A 20,369-nucleotide genomic window follows, 5' to 3' on the forward strand; every position below is an offset into this window, starting at 1 on the left:
GACCGCTGCGATTCCCGGGCCCAAAAAATGTGACTTATGAAATGGGAAGAATCGATTATAAATTTTCTGTGCAATAGAAATCTTTCAATCCTCAGTTCAGCGTTCAGACAATAGGTCGGAATGCACCTCGACTTGTACCAGCGTATCTCTGACGCGACCGGCCTAGTCACGTGATATGTCTACGCCGAGCGAGCGACCGAGCGGAGCGCCCAATGCATGTGGAATGATTCCCTCAGGATTCAACAGCAGATGATACCCCAAGACCTGACAAAATAATCGCAACTATCAATTGTGCATCCGGCGGTATGCGCGCTAGGGAACGGGAGCAGAGGATTCAACAATCGGCGCGGAGGTCTTAATTTTGCCAGGCAAATGGTCTTCCTATTCAATGTTGAAAGGGATCGCGAGCGACAGAACGGGAAAGATTCTCGAGACCTATCAGAGGAGGCGGCCAAAAAACCGCCGAGCCCCACTTGCCCGAGTTGGTGTTTCTCTGGCGTGCGTCAGCCCCAATCGAGGTACCTACCTTTGGGCCAATTGGTCCCATGCGTGACGGTTCTGCGCAGCGCCACAGGTCCCCTCGCATCTGAGGCTGAAGCTCTCAACAAGACGTGCTGCGGCCTGAGGTCGGTTCTCGTCCGATCTGGCGCTCGTCACCGACTTGCGTGGCTCTGGAACCAACCTCCAGCCAGTTTTCTTTTCGTAACAAACGAAGTCATGAATTATGCCGGCAGCCAATTTGTGACCCGTCCTCCCCGATTCGTATATTCGCATTCCAATCACCAACCACAATTCATCTCGAATTAGAACAACTTAATAGCCATGAGGATACGCCTTCCTTTTGCAGGTGTGTTCTCCCTTCGTCTCCTGTCATGAGCACCTAGCAGCAGATCCATTGGGGATGCGATGCATATGATGTGATGCGATGCGATGCCACCCAACAATCGACCGACGACTGGCCTATTCCTGATTGCGAACCCTTCAACTCAGAGCTCTGCTACCCCGCATTCACACTCGAATTCTCGGAGCCCATTGCCATTTTTGTGACCGGCTTTAGCTTGTGGATGAAGCTGACATCTCCTCTTTCTTCCCTTAAATAGGCGTCTTCGTCCTGCTGCTCCTCCTCGCGGGGTATGCGGGGTTGTCCTCGCTGCAGCTAGACGCCGGCACGCTGCCCGTTAACGACAAGGTGCTACACCTCCTCGTCTTCTTCGCCCTAACATTAGCATTTTACTGGGTCATCGACACAACGCGCCGGCGCACATTACACATAACACTGCTGGTATGTGTTGGCGGCCTGGGCATCGGCTCCGAGTTCCTGCAGGCGGTGCTCCCAAACGGCCGGTCCTTCGACATTCTCGACGTCGCCGCCAACCTGGTCGGCTCACTGGCCGCGCTGGGCCTGTGCGCATGGTACCACAAGCGCATGTTGGAACGCAAGAGATTGAGAAAGTACACGGCTGTCCCGTCTGGCGAGGCCGGTGAAGAGGAGGATCTCGAGCTGGGCGAGGGTCCAGGCCTGGGCGGCGCCAGGCGAGACTCCGACGGCCATGAGGAGGGCGTCATTGGCGACTCTGCTGCTCCGCGGCCCACAACAGGAACAACTCTAGAGGAGGAAGTCGATAATTGGGACGAGAATGCCGTTGATGCCTGGGATGAAGATGATGAGGGCGATGTTGGCACATCCGCACCCACGGCCGGAAACGGGAAAGACACTGCTGCGGAACCGGCGGTTGGACGTGACAATACAAAAAAGCGTTCGGATTGATGGATCGATTGGCAGACTGATTAATTTATACGCTTCGGGAAACAGTACAGGCTCTTTATGGGGTAACAATGTCAATGGCGGCGTTCTGCTATCACTTCATTCACAGTCCCTCTTTATCACCCTAGATTAGGCCCCGGGCTGGTTGGAATACGGTGTTTCGGTTAGGCAACGAATGAGCTGTATGATGAATGCGAGCATGAGAGTACAGCGATTATGACATAATTGGGACACCGAGTATCCGTACCTACGAGATATCGACTGGCTCTTCCAATATGAGCAAAGCAACATGTGCCACTAAAGAATCGATTTCACCCCCAACGTGGCCAGTTCCTGTTTCTAGAAACCAAACCCCTCTTTGTGATACCAAACTGACCGCCCCTTGTTCACCCACACTCCGAGGTGCATCCTCAGCTCCCTGGCCATCTCTGCAGGGCCACACACCAGCACAGCAACCCGCTCTTCTTGGCTGTGCTTGAATAAATCGTCGACCAACTTCTTCAGATCCGGCCGCTTTAGTTGGTACTGCGCCATGCCCCGGTCCCCGCGGTTGTCTCGGCCCACGGTGCTCATCTCAACCTCAGCCCCTGCGTCACCACCATCCCCTTCGCTATTACCAGCGTTGACCGTGGCACCACGATGGCTACTATGTGTCCGCCGCCTAAGAGACTCGGTTCCCTCAGGATCGGCCGCTTCGCCCGTCACGAAAATGTGAACATTATCGTCCTTCCACAGCGCTCCAGCTTCTTCCCCGCCTGTGGTCATATCCGCGGCCCATGTGGCGTCTCTGGCGCTCCGAACAGCCCACACCATCTGCGCCTTCGTGGTCGGACTCTCCTTGACGACGGCCCGGTACAGCGGAAGCGTGAATGTGGCGCCGACGCCCCCCGCGACGAACAGGATCCGGTCAAATTTGGAATAGAGGAGTGAAACGTGGCGCTCGGCTGCTCCGTAGGGACCTTCAATGGATAGGGGGATTGTTTCCCGGGTACCATTCCCGGCCCCGTCCCCTCCTCCGGCGGAGCCCGCGCTGGCACTTGTACTCACAGCACCACCGTCTGAGCTCGCAGATCCATCTGTAAAACGCTTTAACGCCGTGGTCATAGGCCCTCCGTAGTGTCGCGCAACCAGGGTCAAATCTCCACTCTCATCCCCATCCACAGCGGCTACGGTAAATGGGTTGAAGAGGAACTCGAACAATAAATGCGATATCGAAGCGCCGCCGATAAACTTGCGAGCTACCACTGGAACGTTCAGGTAGATGTGTGCGCCAGGGTGGGCGCGGAATCGGTCAACCTTAGAAGGCGGGATCTTGGCCGAGATCTTGACCAGGCTCGTGCCGGAGATGGATTCCAGAGTGGCTTGTCCCGTCACGGTGTCCAGTTTTCGGGAGACCAGATCGACAAAGAAGACGCCAAGGGACTCAAGTAGGTACGCCCTCGCTGGCGGGGCGTGTATCATGATCTGGATAGGGATGATGATGGCCGCAATGAGGTGGACGATGAAGAAGAGCCGGTACGAGTACCGCCGGACTGGGTGAAGGGCGGTCGAGAGGATGAGAAGAATACCGGAAAAGGCCAAAACGCCAAAGAAGACGACAGGTTCAGCCAACCGGTACAGGCGATTGGTCTTAACGAAGAAGTTCAAGTACAGCGCGACATGGAGAGATAGCAACCCGCTGGTGATACGGGCCAGGACACGATGCCAGCGGTTGACCCGCTCATGGGAGGTTTGGAATAAGTAGGCGACCGGGTTCAAGGACTTCAGAGCGAGGAGGTATTGCAGCGGCCATTGCGAGACGGCAACGAGGCCGAGGCGCTTTGTTAAGTGGAGGTAGTCTATGAAAGGGCGTTCGTTAGTTAATCACTTAAATTGTGGTCTGCTCGTTAGCCAGGTATGCAGTTGGGCAGAGCATACCTTCTCCCGTCTCCAGGGCGCTGATAAAAAGCAGCCAGGTGGTCCATAGCAGCCCGACAATCCATTCTGGCAATTAATACATGTTAGTTCAATTGCTCTTGGTCCCAAACCTCGAATCTCAACTTAGAGCTCCATATAGGAACAAAGAGGTTACCAACCTCGCCGAACTCAATGTTTCTAGCCCCAACTCTCGCAAAATATCATGAGGAGCACCTACGATCACGCTGGCCTAATACTAACCCAGCTAGCACGACATCCTCGCCCAGCCACCACCGCAACCTACGCGACCGCGCAGCCCAGACGCCCGCACTGCTCAACCGGCGTTCCTTGAGCACCGGAGAACCCGGGACAGCCTCATACTGTCTCCCTGCCTTCTTCGCGTTCAAGCCTAGCCAACTCGCGTGTGAAATGGCTTTCCTCAGCCGATACAATAGCACAGCGGTGAGGGGAACTAAGGCAGAGAGCTGGGCGTAGAGGGCATATCGGTCCAGGGTCTGGCGGCGGTCCTGTTTCTCGGTTGGGGACAGGTCAAGGAATTGATAAGTGAGCCAACCCATTGTGAAAATGACGAGGGCGTCTGTCGCGTCGCGTCGTTTACTGCGTAGTTACGGGATTAAGTCGCTAGTTTACACATCGGGATAGGTGTTCATCCATTTGAAATTGGCTCGACCAGCGGATTTCTTACGGATGAAATAAGATGGAGGTGCTGTTGGAAACTCGGGCGTTTATGGGGGGCCGGGCGAGGTGCTTAGGGGGTCCCTGTGTGCCGTCAGGTCCCAGTGGGGCCGTATTTCGTGCTACGGGACAGGGGTCGCGACGGAGGTTGGTGGGGAGGTGGGGAGCTTCACCACTGTGACCGCCTCACCAACTCGAGGGCTGCGCTTCCGTACCTAAGATTTCAATGTTTGCCTGATCTCTTTTTCCTTCGTCCCTTTCCCCTATCCTACTTCTTCCTCCCATTATCCTGCGAAGACAATAATGCGGCGGTAACCTCTCAAGAGGGACCATTCATCGATACGGATGTCTCAATTCTTCGTAACCCCGGGACCACCATCACAGACGTGATTTGACGGTCTCAAATGCGATGCACTCAATCTCGACCTCCGTTCCGAGGGGAAGTTGGTGGACAGCGACGCAGGTCCGACACTTTTATCACCGAAATAAGTAAATATAAGCCGGGTGGACCTCAACAACTTGGGGGGTGTTAATCATGAGTCCGGGGTCTCACCGGTCTAGGTTGCCAGACAAAAAACTCGTCATAGGCTTGGTTCATAGCGGCAAAGTTGCCCATATCTGTCAAGAAGACATTGACCTTGACGACGTTTTGCAAACTGCTCCCCGCAGCGTCAAGGACGGCGGAGAGGTTCTTCAGCGCTTGGCGCTGGCGTTCACGGAGTCAGCAAGAGGTATTCGTGAGAGGTCGATATCATCCATGTCACGGCCGAGGAAGGCACCGACGCACCGTCCGTTCTTTGACATCGCCCTCGACAAACTTGGACGTGTTTGGGTCGACGCCGAGGGATCCCGAGCAGTACACCATCCCGTTGTATTTAACTGCTTGGGACAGTTGTGGGATCGGCTTGGGGGCCTTGTCTGTGAGTACAGCGGCCGGGGGCGCCATGATGTCTGTTAATGAATGCTTTTCGAGCTGTCGTTGATGTCGGGAGTTTTGTCCGAGGTACAGGTGAGGAAAATGGTCGGTGGTTCATGTTAGCTGCAAGCCCCACTCAGTGTCATGTAATTTACACCGAAGGTGTAAGCGGATCAAAGACAGGCCATGTTTCCTCTTCTCCTCGATTTGCCGTGCCGTTTTTACGTTGAATCCACATCTTGGTCTTCCCAGACCGTTTCACCAAGGGAAATTCGACTCTCCCCCGGTTCGAGAATAAAAGGAGGTATTATATTGGGGTGTGCGTCAGGTGTTTGATGTATCATACGAACCCTACAAGGCTAGCTCCCCCCTTTCTAGACCCAAGCCCCTACTATGAAAGAGCTTGACCGTGGTTTTGGAAGTAAACGAAGTCCTTCTCCCATTTTTAATGACGGGAAACTTCAGGTAGTTGGAGAGCTTGAATTGTTCTGACAGGAGCATTGATCGGAGAGGAAAATCTTGTAAACTGTTAGTCGAAGATGGGTGAAAGTTGATGATCTACTTACCTGAAGCAGCACTTGAGTATGCTCTAACGAGTAACACATAAAGTCATATTTATCCTTCGCCTAACGCCTTGGACAACGGAATCCTTTTCTGAACACGCTATTCACGTGTCTTCTGCTCACGGAGAACCCGGCGAAGTGTTGAGCGGGAGATTGGGGTATCCAGAGTGTTGGCAAGCATAGCATTCGAGAGCTGTGGTTTTCGTCGGGTTGTTTGGATGATATATCGTTTCTCGCTAGGTGTAAGAACTGGCCGACGGCCGCTGCGAGGCTTGGAATCTAAGGTGTTGGAAGATTCGAAGTTTTGAATCGCTCGTTGTACAACGTTCCTTGTGACGCCGAATGCGCTTGCGACAGCCGCCTGACTTCCGACCACAGGCAACGGTAGTCACCATTGCTGCACGTGCAATTGCAGTGACCTCTTCACCAGGCTTGCGCCCAGCAGTAAATTTACGGCCAATTGACTCTAAATCCAACATGTTGTGACGGAGTTGTGGTGATTGATAAGTAGAGAGGTGTGTCAGTCGCGTGTTGTGTTTCGCGTTTAATTGATGTGGGGTGCACTGCACTGTGTACTTCGACTGTAACGTATAAACCATTTCGCGTGGTTTCCACCCAATGCTGCGGTGCAATTACGTTATTTGATTACAGTCCGTCACAATTACGTCGGTAACAACACAGTTGCGATCTGGAAACTTTCACGTACATGGAAATCGCCGTCTCAACACCATCCGCAAGCATCCTTTTCTTTCTCTCCAGCATTGCAACTGTCTCACGACCCCGACCGTCGAATCGATGCGACAGCGCAGCCTACTCAATGGCGCATTGCGCGCCAATGTCTGCCAATTTTCCCAGGCATCGACACCATACACATTCAACCCGCGCGCGGCCGTGATCGCGGCCGTCGTCTCCCGACAATCCTCGCGGTCCCAGCAGCCACGACAACGACGCTATGCCTCGGACGCAGCCGCCCACGATCACCGCCACCAAGGCCCTTCTCCTTCTCATTTCTCCTCGCCATCCTCGACTACTACAACAGCGGGGTCCGCCAGCGCCAGCAGCAATACAGCCCTGAAAACAACACCTGTCCACGACCTCGCACCGTCAGCCGCCAACCCACCCGCAACAACCCGCCCGCCACCACTCGATCTCCCCTCGCGGCCCGCCGGCACGACCGGCCCGCCTTTCCTATCCCCAGCCAACTTCTCGCACCTCTACGCCACAGGCATGACCTACGTACGATTCTACAAAACCGGCCTCAAACACATCATCACCAACACCCGACTCGTCTACAACAAACCCACCGCCGACGGGCCCCCGGCCCCGCTGCCCTCCACCCGCGCCCACCTACACCTACGCCAGCGCTGGTCACACGACGTCCGCCGGCTCCCGCTGTTCGCACTGATCCTGCTCGTATGCGGCGAGTTCACACCGCTGGTGGTGCTCGTGCTGCCCTCAGCGGTGCCGCTGACATGCCGGATCCCGCGGCAGGCGGACAAGGTGCTGCGCGGGGTGGAAGGGCGGCGGGCCGAGGCGCGAGCTGAGCTGGCGCTGCTGGATGGGACGCGGGAGCAGCAGATTGAGCAGCGGCTTGTGTCGCCTGCGGTGCTGGCTGGGGTCCTGGGCCTGCGGGCGCGGGCGTGGACGCCCGGGTTTGTTGCGGCGTCGCGGGTGGAGAGGCGGCTGCGGTTCCTGGCGGTGGATGATGCGTTGCTGGTCCGGTCGGGCGGGGCCAGGGCGCTGGTGCCGGAGGAAGTCCGGTTGGCGTGTACGGACCGTGGGGTGGATGTGTTGGGGCGGAGGGATGTGGAGTTGAGGGGTGTGTTGGAGCGGTGGTTGCGACTGACAGATGCGAGACGGCTTGGGGAGGACGGGCGGGAAAAGGCCGTCAGTCGGTTGCTGTTGAGCCCGGATCATGAGTGGGGAGTATGATTTGTATGATGCGGGCTGTGGTGTATACAATCTGTATGACTAGGGGAAAGACGCGGACCGCGACGTGTATGATGTACTACCTGTACCTTACGAAGCTATGCATGCGATGGGGATACCAGAATGGACGAAGAAAGGCTAAGCCTAGAGGATAGACTAGAGTTGCTCGTACATACACACATTCACGACGCGCACACGATACACGCCCGGAGACCCAAAGACGTCATGATACCCTCTTGACTGGCGGTAGGTTCTTTCGAGACTCGGCAAGCTCAGCTGCCGTGGAGTTTTGGCAGTCAGTTGAAGCGGGCTCCGAGAGCTCGCCATTTCAGAGCCTCGTGGGGGCCAATATTGCGACATACACTTAGCGGATGAACAATTCAATGCTTACCAAATTCCGCTTCGGGACGATGAGGAGAAACGGTGTCGAAGGGTCAAAATGAAGGTCGTGATGAGGACCTTTCGCCTTGGTTACACATGGTGACGACGCTCTTCTTGCTCATTTTTTCTCCATTGTATCATTCCCCCCTCCCCCGCTTGGTTCAATTCGCGGAAACCCAAATATTCAAGCTGACTTATATACATTCAACAGTCGCGGTCTGACGACGCCCGCTGCAATAGGACTGCGCGATCCCCAAAATAGGCAGGTCGACGGGCCAAGTGCCCGCGGGCGCATCCTAAATCCAATCCTTGCCCGCACTCCGCAATGGAGTTGATGCGACTCTGACGCGGCTCACATCGTCATCCATCCACATGCCTTTTGAGTATCGCGATTGAAACAACCTTTAAAAGACTTTAAGGAAGGGCGGGTCATTTGAGGAGAGTGGCTGTACCAATCTCAAGAGGAACGCATCGCGTGGTCTTTTCTCTTTTTTTTCTCATTTCTTAAGTGCACTTGATGTGCTAGTATCATACTGTTAAATAATTGGTACCGTCGACCATGAAGAGAGGGACTCTCGTCAGCAGCGGCTTGGTCTGCGCCTTCTCCTCCCTCATGCCGGGCGCTCATGCACAATTTCCACCGCCGAGAGAGGGCATCACGGTGGTGCAGTCCAAGTTCCACGAGAATCTCAGTCTCTCGTTTAAGGAGGTGTGTTGCACTCTCAATAATGGGACGAATTACCCATCTATCATGATCCCCACCTCTACAACATGAAAATAAATGGACTAAAAATAAAAATAAAATGATATCAGCCCGGTATCTGCGAGACCACTCCTGGGGTCAAATCGTACTCGGGCTATGTCCACCTGCCGCCCAACTTTCTGGGGAGTGAAGGGCTGCAAGACTTTCCCATCAACACGTAGGTGGCAAGCACCCCCAATAAGACACACCCAGACTTCGAACAGTAGGTATTTTGTGTCCAATATTGATTTGCTAACCACTCCCTTATATATTCTGCTCTTTTTAGATTCTTCTGGTTCTTCGAAGCCCGCAAAGACCCCGCCAATGCACCGCTCGCGATCTGGCTCAACGGCGGGCCGGGCAGCTCGTCGATGATGGGCCTGCTGGAAGAGAACGGGCCATGCTTTGTCGGAGCCGACTCCCGGTCGACCTACCTGAACCCGTGGAGTTGGAACAACGAAGTCAACATGCTGTACATCGATCAACCCGTGCAAACGGGATTCTCGTACGACGTGCTCACCAACGTGACGGTGCAGCTGAGCGAGGACAACCCGTCCACCCCCATCATCACGCCCACGGATTTCGGCGGCGACGCCATCCCGGCGACCAACTACACGTTCCAAATAGGCACGGTCGGCAGCCAAAAGTGGTCGCAGACCACCAACACCACGGAGTTGTCGGCGCACGCCCTGTGGCACTTCTTGCAGACATGGCTGACTGATTTCCCGCACTATTCGTCGGCTGACGATAGGATCAGTCTCTGGGCCGAGAGCTACGGCGGCCATTATGGGCCGGGCATTTTCCGGTTCTTCCAGACGCAGAACAAGAAGCTAGCCACGGGGAACGGGAGGTTGAAGGAGCGGTATCCCGGCGCGCGGCGGTTGCATCTTGATACGCTGGGTCTGATCAACGGCGCGGTGGACTGGGAGATTCTGGCTGAGGCTGGGATCGAGTTTCCAGTGAACAATGTGAGTCTCTTTGTTTCTCAGGTTTACGACCTCTTAAACACTTGATTCCCAACCCCAACCCTAACCCCCAGGCCCCTTTATTGTCTATATAAGTTGTCCGCTCCAGCGATGGTACACTAACCCCCAAGCCTAGACCTACGACCTCCAACTTTACAACAGCACCTACCACGCCGCCCTCCAACACAACTGGACCCGCCCCGACGGCTGGCGCGACCGACTCCTCACCTGCCGCTCCGCCATCGGCCCGCACCCCATTCCCATCCACACCGACCCCTCCGACCCTCCAGCCCCCCCACCCCTCAACGACACCATCACCGCCTTCTGCTCCAACCTCAGCCACGATCTCAACGCCGCCCTCCTCGACACCTTCCCCTCCATCTCCGGCCGCGCCCAATTCGACATCGCCCACCCCCGCCGCGACCCCTTTCCCCCACCCCACCTCTACGGCTACCTCACCTCCTCCTCCACCCTCGCCGCCCTCGGCGTACCCGTGAATTACTCCGCCGTCTCAGAAGCAGCAAACCAGGTTTTCGAAGAGAGCTTCGATATCCTGCGGGGCGGGTACCTCGAGACGCTTGCGGCGTTGTTGGATGAGGACGTCAATGACGACGAGGAGAAGGTCCAGGTGCATTTGGTGTATGGCGACCGGGACTATGGCGCGAACTGGCTGAACGGGGAACGGACTAGTCTGGCGGTGCCGTGGCGCGGGGCGGAAGGGTTTGCGGAGGCGCTGTATACGCCGCTGGTGCTTACCCCGGATGAAGGCGGGGATGAGGACGAGGATGAGACATCATTTGGTCTCACCCGGCAAACGGGGCGCTTCAGTTTCACCCGTGTCTTTCAATCCGGCCACGAGGTGCCCGCTTACCAGCCGGCGGCGGCCCACGCCATTTTTCAGCGGGCGAACGCGCGGCGGGATATTGCGACGGGCCGCGTGCGTGTGGATGAGGAGTATACCACCGACCGCGGGTTGCGTGACGCGTGGACGGTGCGTAGTACTGTGCCTGAGTTTCCGCGCCCGCGGTGTTATGTGCTGGTGCCGGGCAGCTGTGAGCCGGAGGTGTGGCGGACTGTGGTGGATGGGACGGCCGTGGTGAAGGACTATTTTGTTGTGGGACGGCGTGGGGAGGATGGTGGGGAGGTGTATTTTGAGTATGAGGATGACGGGAGCCAGCGGGTTGTGGAGAACGGGATGGATAGCGAGGAGCTGTAAATGACGGGCCCGTATAACCGGGGGGGAGCGTGACTGGTAAAGTACACACCTGTGACTCGATTAGCTCGAGTAGGTAGTACCTAGCCTAGGCAGGATACCGTGTAATGACCGGGTTACGGGTATCAGGAATCAGTTGGTTCTCAACCACTACGGCGAGCGCAGCTGGTATTTGCCCAAGGGCTTTCATCTTCAACGGGTGTATTACACTACGTACGTACAATAGCAAAATGCTACGGTAGAAAAATATCAACCGGTACCCCCCAGCCCGACCCATTTCCGCCGCCCACGACCCAACCAAGTCCCGGTGCGTAACAAAAAGACAGTCGTACCGTGCCTAAACGCCTTTGAGGCCTGCTGTAAAAATAGTTTGAAGAAAAGGGAAAGGCAACCAAACAATAAAACAACGGACAGAAAGAGAAAAAAGGGAAGGAATCGAAAACGCCGAGACTGCCTAGGAAATGGAACCCGGACTTGTCAACCGTTTGGTCCGATCGCAAAAGCTTTTTGGACGCATTCTTCCTTAAAATCCTCCTTTCCCCTCTTTTCTGCCTCGATGGGTTTTTTTTTTCTGAAAACAAAAAAACAACGCCACAGAATACAGGTGCTCTGCTCTCTATACATTGTAAACCGCCAGGTAATGGCTTTGGTCCCAACAACTACCTGTTTTATCCCATCTTAGCGAGCACTCCGCTTCAGCTGATCCATGATCGTCTGGACCTGTTGCTGTGTCGGGTCCAAGCCCCCATACCCGCCGGGACCAATACCCGCGGGATGCGCGCCATATCCGTGCGGAGCTCCATACTGGGGAGCTGAGACGGGTGCTGGCACAGCGGGTTGCGCTGCCGCTGCATTTCGCAGATTCCCTAACAGCGCGTTCATGTCGATCTGCGCAGCCGCGTTTCCAACCGCCGCATGGGCAGCAACCTGTGGAATGCCCGGGTATGGCTGTTGCTGTGGCTGGCCGCCTGGTTGTGGCGTCTGTAGCGAAGCCAAGAGTGCCTGGAGGGAGGAATTGTCGAGATTGCCGACCATGCTTGCGAGGTCGGGGCCCGGCGCTGCTGCTTGCGGTGGCCCAGGAGGAGGGGCCGTCTGTGGAGGATATTGGTAATGATAACCCGCAGGGGGAGCCTGTGCCTGGGCGGGGTGCCCGTAACCGTTGGGTGGCACATGAGCCGCCTGTGCCTGGACGGCGGCTTGTTGCGTTGCCGATTGACTCTTCTCCCTCGCCACCAATTCTGCCGCGATGGGCGGGTCTACGTCCTGGTACAGCTCGAATCGGACACTACTACCCCCGGACCGAATGAAGACCTGGATGGGGATCTTGCCTTTGGCCTGAGCGCCGTAGTCGAGATCAATGATGGCGTGTACGCCTTCGACAACCTGGCGCTGCAAGACCGTCTCGCGAGGGAACCGGGGATTGAGGTACATGACGTCGGTCTTCAAGCCCTTATTATGGAAGGCACCCTGCACCCAGGCCACAAAGTCGCGCGAGACCTCCTGGAGAAGGAGAATCTGGACGTCGGGAACATCGGCCCCGAAGCGGCGGGGCAAGTCGAACCGGTCTCCAGCGTCTGAAGGGGCCCGTCTGTGCGGGCTTGGGCTCCTGCGCCGGTATGAGTCGTCTCCGTAGCGGCTGAAGCGTTGAGGCGAGCGCGAACGACGGCGTTGATGGCCGCCAAACTCGCGGTCGCGGGAAAAGGTACTGTCCCGGCCCTCTCGATTCTCTCGGGCACCGCGGCGGTCATTCCGTCGTGGAGATGGGGAGCGCCCTGGACGATAGTCGTCTCGTCTCCAACCACCGCTGCTACGGTCCCCACCACCCTCGAAGCGCTCATTGCCGTGGGAACCCCGCGGCCCACCTCGGCGGTCTGGCGAACGGTCTTTGTCGCCCCCCTTCTTTTGCGTCCGGGAGATCTCAAGGTCTATCTAGTGGTTAGTCGGATGAAGAAAACCGGGAAATGTGGGAGGTTAATACTCACGAATCCTGCGTCCCCCGAGCTCGATGCCCTGCACACCCTGCATCGCAGCGTGGCCCTCGCCAATGGTGTGGTACTGGACGAAACCATAGGCGCTTTTTAGTGAGATCTGCGCCAACCGGCCGAATTGGTGGAACACGTCGAACACCTCGCGTTTTGACACTCGCTCGCTCGATAGATTCCCTACATCGTGGTGAGTGTAAGGCCCAGGATGTTGGGGAAGAACAATATGCGCCAAACGGGATGACGACAGGTGCGAGCTTACCAATAAAGATGCGGGAGCCTTCCGGAAACCTCTCCCACTTGGCTTCCGATGTGTATCGCTTTTCGTCGGCTTGGAACTGCTCCCAAAGCTGTTGGGACGATCCATCTCCACTATGAGGGGGCACGCTATGGTGGGCGTTGTTGTGGGAAGCGCCGCCAAATCCGCCATGCAGGGAAGAAACGCCGTCGTTGGCGGAATACGCGCCGTGAGGTGTGCTAGGGCTGCCTAAGGCTGCCGAGCCATTGTGGCCGCGGGACTGGAACGAGTAGTGAGTTGGGGGGATGGCGGGCAGATTATGTGGAGGGTTTGGGAGAGCGGGCTTGGGGGGTAGTGAGGGCGGGTGAGATACAGGCAGCGAGGCCGGCGGAGCTTGGACAGGAGCTTGTACGGGTACGGCCTCAGCAGGTACCTGGGCAGGTGCTTCGACGGGTACTTGGGCGGTGGTGATAGCAACAGGAGAGACTTGCGCTGGTGCGGCGGGGGGTGAGTCCGAGGCGGCGGCGTTAGCAGTGATGTCGTCTACCAGCTTCTGAATATCAACAGCGGCATCATCTTCATCCATCGGGGTGGGGGGCGCGCTGGCTGCGGTGGCTGTCTTGGAAGTAGGGGTGGCTGGGCTTGGCTTCTCGGCATCTTCGGTGGCAGAGGCTGCAGCGGGAGCCGTGGAGGACAATGGTACGCCGTTCTGCGTTGGAGATAGGGGCGTGCACGGCTTTCCAGAGCCGTTGGCTTGCTCGAATGGTGGGGCCAAGTCGTTGGTAGATGGGGCCTCACCATTGGTGTGGGACAGGGCCGAGGGAACAGGTGCGGTGGGCGCGGGCGCGGGTGCGCGAGGTGCGTGTTCAAAGGGGACAGCCGGGAGGGCGACTGCAGAGTCAGGCGGAAGCGGACTATTCATGGATTCTGGGACCATTGATACATCAGGCTGGGCGGCCTCGTGCTCCCCCACCTCAGCCTCAGCCTCATTCTGGCCCTCATGATGAGCAGCGGGGGAATCAAAGGTTTTGGCATAGTCATCGTTGGCTGCATCTGGCTCGGTCTTGTCCTGCTTTTGCCCCTCCTCGCCCTCGCCATAGTCGATGCTCTCGTCGCTCCCATCTTGCGACCCGTCGGACAAGTCCCCGCTGACTACGATCGTGTCGGGCGTCTCGTTCGATACTGTCTGTGACTCCATTGTGGAAAGTTGCTGGAGGGGAAACAGGGCAATGGCGGGATCGGCCGCGCTGTTAGTCGTCGTCGTCGCTGCTTGGTCTTGGAGGTTGGGAACCACCGTGCTCTGGATGGCGGCTGCGGGAGAGACTGGGATTGGGGAGAGGGGGGTCAGGTTGGCGGCGGCCACGACCTCGGGTGATTGATCCGACATCAAAATGCAGTAAGGGGGCGCCCTAGAAAGCCGCTGGGCTCTTGTAGGGGTGCTGGAATGATGGCGATGAGAGCGGTGGTCGCTGTAATCTATTCCGTGTCGTGGCTAGGTAGATACAGACTATGTGAGGACTAGACGTGGATTCACGACGGAAAAATTGAAGTTAAAGGAAGAAGTTGAATGATCAATCCAGGGCCTGGGCAGCGGGTGTGCGTGTCGGATGGTGTCAAAGTCGGCGAACAATCGGATACGAACAACGGGCGTGGATGGGAAGTTAGAAGCCGCCCCGCGATTGATTGCAGTGGGATCAGTTTGTTGGATGATGGAGAAAACAGAAAGTGGAAAAGAGAGAAGGAGAGTGAGGGGGGTTAAACCTCGGGTGATGTATTGATCGCGTCCTCAAAATCCACTTTCAGTTCCCGTGCGTGACGCGTTTTGATATGTGGGTGTGCAAACTGGGAGAAAGGAACGATGGAGCAAACTTTTTGTTCGAGGTTGAAAGTGGGAGACGTCAAGAGGGCGTAGGCGGTCAATGGTGTGTGCTAATCCAGGCACACGCACAAACCTAACAGCGATGTGGGGATGCGAGGACGATAAACCCCCGATAAGAAAAAAATATCTTTTCAAGCACGTCCTCCATCTGTGGGGGCCGATGAACATAAAGCGTATGTCCAAATTGTAAGAACTTACAAATTCTAAATATCTACTCATTCCCATGCCCTCGTATCGTCAGAATGGGGCCAGGTTTATGGCCAATAATAAAGGTAACATGTGTCAACCATGGGTATTAGATTTACAGTCTGTGTGCGCCTTATGTTGGCCGCTTCTTTGTCTTGAATATGTGCCTAAGCAACATGTGGTTATCGGGTCCCCTGCCGAGGCACGACAAAACACTTCGAGGCTCGACTTTAAAGGTGCAAAGTTGCATTGCTTCGTGTGTTGTGCGGTCACCACTACCAGGTGCGCTAGGTTGAAATTCCCCTCAACGCTCGACGTACCAAAGGGATGATGGTCAACCAATACGCTCATGTTGCACCCTTTCCCCGACTCCCCTTTCACAGCCCTGACTTCTAGGCACTGGAAGTCTGGAACCACCTGGCTCTCCAAAACCGAATGCGTGCCTGAAGAATTCACCAGCACAACATGGGAGCGCATCAGACCATTGCACGTCATCTATGGGTGTTCAGGCGGGCTTTCACAGCATCACCTCTAGCCTCTCATTTTCGCCTTCAGCCCCAACCCCGGCATGCTAGTATTAAGCCAGAGCTGCTGAAGGAAGCAAGAGAATGGTACGAGCGGTTTCAAGAAAGCAGTCTACCCCAAGGAGAAACCTCCTTTTCCCGGTCCAGCGGGCCGGGAGGACAGCATGTGAACAAGTTTGTGCCGCCGTGATCCTTGATTGTGCACCTGAAATATGTGTGTTGACGGGACGGGACCAGGACTGAAACTAAAGCAACAACGAGATGGTCCGTTACGGCGCTGCTGCGTGTTCTGCCGACCATCTTGCATGACGATATTCGCAGTTCCAGTTACTTCACCCAATGGAACGACTCTTTGACAATGCATGCCCAAGTCCACCGAAGCCGTGATGCGAATGTCACGGAAAACCGCAAAAAGCTTTTCCGAGAGCTCCAAGAACTGGGCAAACATAGAATTCCCAAAGAAACCTCTCCAACGGTTCTCAGACAACGCGAAACTCAGTAAGTGCAGACACGGGCCCTCGAGGGGCCTCCCTGCTCAGCTGTAATCCACGAGGTTGCCTTGTGTTATCCCATGTTAACCCAATGCAGAGCAAAAGCGGCCAATCAAAGAAGACTCGAAACAAAAAAGTTCCAAAGCTCAAAGAAAGCTTCCCGGCGGGCCTCTTTTGAGTAATTGGCCAAGCCTCCTCGGCCTGGGAGAGTTGGAGAGCTCGAGAATGAAGGCCCGAGCGTCCTGCATTAGGCGGTGAAGTCAAATGTGGATCCAGCAGTCCAGACAAACCGGCAGAATAAAAATAATTCTATAGCAGCGCAAGTTCCCAGCTCTATCGGTCGCATTGAATCTTGGGGCCCCCTCCGTTGTGATCGTCTTCTGTCCCGCCAGCAGCCGTGACCATGTCGACCCAAAAGACAGTGTAAGCAAGCCGTGAAGTTCCCCAAATCCTATGACTCTTTATTTGAATACTAACATTTCAACCCTCTTTTCTTTCGCGCAACCTAGAGACTCACGTATCCCCACCCTCATTCGCAATGGCCTCCAAGAGAAGAAGCGCAGCTTCTTCGTGGTGGTCGGCGACCGATCCAAAGATGCCATCGTCCACCTATACTACATCATGTCTAGTATGGATGTAAGACAAAACAAATCGGTGCTCTGGGCATACAAAAACAAACTCCTTGGCTTCACAAGTCACCGAAAGAAACGCGAAAGCAAGATCAAGAAGGAGATCAAGCGCGGGATACGCGAGGCCAATTCTGAGGACCCTTTCGAGCTTTTCATCTCCCTCCACGATATTCGCTATGTCTACTATAAGGAGACCGAAAAGGTTTTGGGTAATACATACGGCATGGTAAGCCCGAGCCCCCAGAAACTGTGAACCAATATCTACTGAGGGAAACGAGTCCAATTGACAATTTTGATTAGTGTATTCTGCAAGATTTCGAGGCCATGACACCTAATATTCTCGCGCGGACGATCGAGACGGTCGAGGGTGGTGGTTTGGTGGTGCTCTTGCTCAAGGGCATGAACAGCTTGAAGCAGCTTTACACCCTTTCTATGGACGTCCACTCGCGGTACCGGACCGAAGCCCACGACGACGTTGTCGCAAGATTCAACGAGCGTTTCATACTCTCCCTTGGGAACTGCGAGTCATGTCTCGTAATTGACGATGAGCTCAACGTCCTCCCGATCTCGGGCGGAAAGGGGGTGAAGCCATTACCGCCACCAGACGAAGATGAACCCAAGAGCGCGTCGGCGCTGGAGCTGGAAAAGATGAAGGACTCGCTGCAGGACACACAACCGATAGGCTCTTTGGTCAAGCTTGCTCGCACAACAGATCAAGCAAAAGCGCTGCTGACCTTTGTGGACGCCATCGCCGAAAAGACACTCCGAAACACGGTCACCCTGACCGCAGCCCGTGGTCGTGGCAAATCCGCTGCTATGGGTGTGGCCATTGCTGCCGCCATCGCGTACGGGTACAGCAACATCTTCATCACTTCGCCGTCGCCAGAAAACTTGAAGACGCTGTTCGAGTTCGTTTTCAAGGGCTTCGACGCGCTCGACTACAAGGACCATGCCGATTACTCCATCATCCAATCCACAAACCCCGATTTTAACAAGGCTATCGTTCGGGTCAACATCCACAGGAACCATCGGCAGACCATCCAATACATCAGGCCCCAGGACAGCCACGTTCTCGGGCAGGCCGAGCTAGTGGTCATCGACGAAGCTGCCGCCATCCCCCTGCCTTTGGTGAAGAAACTTATGGGCCCCTATTTGGTGTTTATGGCGTCCACGATTAGCGGCTACGAAGGGACGGGGCGGTCATTATCGCTCAAGTTGATCAAGCAACTGCGGGAGCAATCTGCAACCGGGGTCAGCGCCAACGGTGAGGGGGCGGTCGAGGTGGATCGGTCGAGTGGGCGAGCGGCCAAGGAGAGCAGCGCGGTTGGCGGGCGGTCGCTCAAGGAGATTACCCTCGCTGAGCCCATCCGTTACGCTCCAGGGGACAAGGTGGAGAAGTGGCTCAATACTCTCTTGTGCCTGGATGCGACAGTGCCAAAATCCAAGCTCAGCACGCAGGGCTGCCCGGATCCATCGCAGTGCGAATTGCTGCACGTCAACCGAGACACACTCTTTTCCTTCCACCCCGTTTCAGAGAAGTTCCTGCAGCAAATGGTGGCACTCTACGTCGCCAGCCACTACAAGAACTCACCCAACGACTTGCAGCTCATGAGTGATGCGCCGGCACACGAGCTCTTCGCCCTCACCGGCCCGATCGTCGAAGGACGTCTGCCGGAGCCTTTATGTGTGATCCAAGTCTCGCTGGAAGGCAAGATCAGCAAGCAGAGCATCCTGAACAGTCTGAGTAGAGGTCAGCAGCCTGCTGGTGATTTGATCCCATGGCTGGTCAGCCAGCAGTTCCAAGACGACGAGTTCGCTTCCCTGTCGGGCGCTCGCGTTGTCCGCATCGCCACTAACCCAGATTACATGTCGATGGGGTATGGCTCGAGGGCACTTCAGTTGCTGGTTGAGTATTACGAGGGCAAGTTTGCGGATCTTTCGGAGGATGGCCGCAGCTCCCTGCAGCGGTCTGTTCCCAAGGCCTCGGAGGCTGGGCTGGCCGGCGCCAGTCTGTTTGATGATATCAAGGTGCGGGATATGAATGAGCTCCCTCCGCTTTTTGCAAAGCTGTCGGAGCGCCGTCCAGAGAAGCTCGACTACGTGGGTGTCAGCTACGGCTTGACCCAACCGTTACATAAATTTTGGAAGCGAGCCTCGTTTGCCCCCGTCTACCTGGTATGTATCCCCCGAAGTACGTTTGTATGATATTCCCGCTGATCATGATCACTGTACAGAGACAAACAGCAAACGAACTAACAGGGGAACACACCTGTGTTATGATCCGGCCGCTGCAGGATGGCAATGACCCAAGCTGGCTCGGCGCCTTCGCTAATGACTTCCACCGTCGATTTATCGCCCTCTTGTCCTATAAGTTCCGTGACTTTGAGCCCAAGCTAGCTCTGACGATTGAGGAGTCAGCCAAGTCGGGTGCCCGACTCGACCCATCCACAACAGCCTCCGAAATCAACAAAGCTGACCTGGACTCGCTCCTGACACCATTCGACCATAAACGCCTCGAGTCGTACGCCAACGGGCTACTGGACTACCATGTCGTCCTAGACCTCATGCCCACCATCGCACAGCTCTACTTCAGTGGACGGCTGAAGGCTGGTCTTCAACTGAGCACGCTGCAGCAAGTGATCCTTCTTGCGATTGGAATGCAGCGCAAGGAGGTGGATGTCGTTGCGAGCGAGCTAGGCATTGGGACCTCGCAGCTCTTGGCTGTCTTCATCAAAGTGATGCGGAAGATCACCTCGCACCTCAGCTCGCTGGTCGCGGGGTCGATCGCAGCGGAGATGCCAGACCAGAACAAGGTCGGTGTGAGCCGAGAAAACGCCACGGGATTGCACGACGACGAGGTGGTCAACAGCAAGTTTGCACGCCTGGAGACTAGTTTGGAAGACGAGCTTGAACAAGGGGGTGACGAGGCGTTGAGCCAGCTACGAGCTAAGCAAAGGGAGCTGATCGACTCGCTTCCCTTAGACCAGTGAGAAACCCACGTCCTTTCCTTAATTGGAGCCATGTCAGTGCTAACCAGGTGTGTGTATCAGGTATGAGGTTGAGGGTGACAACGCCGCGTGGGAAGACGCAGAGAAACGGGTGCAGCAAGCGGCCAAGAGCGGGAAGGAGAATCCCCTCGTGAGCGTCAAGTCGAAGTCGAAGCGCAAGGCCGAGGAAGCGGACGGGCACGACGAACGGGCGAGTCGCGGTGAAAAAGGGCATAGCAAGCCCAAGAAGGCCAAGCGGGAGAAGCAGAGGTGAAGACTATGCCGATTTACCGGGGACATCGTAGGTTGTAAGAAGATCCGGACGTGTCTAACTTTAAAGATACCCAAGTCCTCCTTAAAGAACGAGGGATGTATATAATAGCCTAC

General features: G+C 55.9%; 7 protein-coding genes across 7 annotated transcripts; 4 read left to right on the forward strand and 3 right to left on the reverse strand.

Moving 5' to 3' along the window:
• Window positions 1–822: 822 nt before the first annotated feature.
• On the forward strand, window positions 823–1,768 carry C8A04DRAFT_29255 (uncharacterized protein; the record flags this gene model as incomplete). Its single annotated transcript, XM_062780947.1, has 2 exons — window positions 823–847; window positions 1,101–1,768. 2 exons carry the CDS (start codon window positions 823–825, stop codon window positions 1,766–1,768), a joined length of 693 nt encoding a protein of 230 aa, XP_062636401.1.
• A 336-nt stretch (window positions 1,769–2,104) lies between these two features.
• Window positions 2,105–4,239, reverse strand: C8A04DRAFT_12674 (ferric reductase NAD binding domain-containing protein; the record flags this gene model as incomplete). The annotated part of the gene is made up of 3 exons (XM_062777414.1): window positions 2,105–3,603; window positions 3,683–3,748; window positions 3,900–4,239. 3 exons carry the CDS (start codon window positions 4,237–4,239, stop codon window positions 2,105–2,107), a joined length of 1,905 nt encoding a protein of 634 aa, XP_062636402.1.
• A 496-nt stretch (window positions 4,240–4,735) lies between these two features.
• C8A04DRAFT_12689 (Endoribonuclease L-PSP/chorismate mutase-like protein) lies at window positions 4,736–5,303 on the reverse strand (the record flags this gene model as incomplete). Its single annotated transcript, XM_062777421.1, has 3 exons — window positions 4,736–4,828; window positions 4,911–5,063; window positions 5,145–5,303. The coding sequence occupies 3 exons, from the start codon at window positions 5,301–5,303 to the stop codon at window positions 4,736–4,738; spliced, it is 405 nt and encodes a 134-aa protein (XP_062636403.1).
• Window positions 5,304–6,631: 1,328 nt separating this feature from the next.
• Window positions 6,632–7,768, forward strand: C8A04DRAFT_29258 (uncharacterized protein; the record flags this gene model as incomplete). Its single annotated transcript, XM_062780948.1, has 1 exon — window positions 6,632–7,768. One exon carries the CDS (start codon window positions 6,632–6,634, stop codon window positions 7,766–7,768), a length of 1,137 nt encoding a protein of 378 aa, XP_062636404.1.
• A 937-nt stretch (window positions 7,769–8,705) lies between these two features.
• Window positions 8,706–11,069, forward strand: C8A04DRAFT_29259 (Alpha/Beta hydrolase protein; the record flags this gene model as incomplete). Its single annotated transcript, XM_062780949.1, has 4 exons — window positions 8,706–8,855; window positions 8,960–9,066; window positions 9,175–9,856; window positions 9,990–11,069. 4 exons carry the CDS (start codon window positions 8,706–8,708, stop codon window positions 11,067–11,069), a joined length of 2,019 nt encoding a protein of 672 aa, XP_062636405.1.
• Window positions 11,070–11,744: 675 nt separating this feature from the next.
• Window positions 11,745–14,673, reverse strand: C8A04DRAFT_12707 (uncharacterized protein; the record flags this gene model as incomplete). Its single annotated transcript, XM_062777430.1, has 5 exons — window positions 11,745–12,068; window positions 12,237–12,991; window positions 13,049–13,228; window positions 13,311–13,707; window positions 13,774–14,673. The coding sequence occupies 5 exons, from the start codon at window positions 14,671–14,673 to the stop codon at window positions 11,745–11,747; spliced, it is 2,556 nt and encodes an 851-aa protein (XP_062636406.1).
• A 1,143-nt stretch (window positions 14,674–15,816) lies between these two features.
• On the forward strand, window positions 15,817–20,256 carry C8A04DRAFT_37762 (uncharacterized protein; the record flags this gene model as incomplete). The annotated part of the gene is made up of 7 exons (XM_062783999.1): window positions 15,817–15,852; window positions 15,907–16,049; window positions 16,113–16,373; window positions 16,876–17,221; window positions 17,296–19,170; window positions 19,230–19,981; window positions 20,046–20,256. The coding sequence occupies 7 exons, from the start codon at window positions 15,817–15,819 to the stop codon at window positions 20,254–20,256; spliced, it is 3,624 nt and encodes a 1,207-aa protein (XP_062636407.1).
• Between the last annotated feature and the right edge of the window lie 113 nt (window positions 20,257–20,369).

Source organism: Dichotomopilus funicola, assembly GCF_033296635.1.
Source record: "Dichotomopilus funicola strain CBS 141.50 unplaced genomic scaffold C8A04scaffold_37, whole genome shotgun sequence".
Taxonomy (NCBI): Eukaryota; Fungi; Ascomycota; class Sordariomycetes; order Sordariales; family Chaetomiaceae; genus Dichotomopilus; species Dichotomopilus funicola.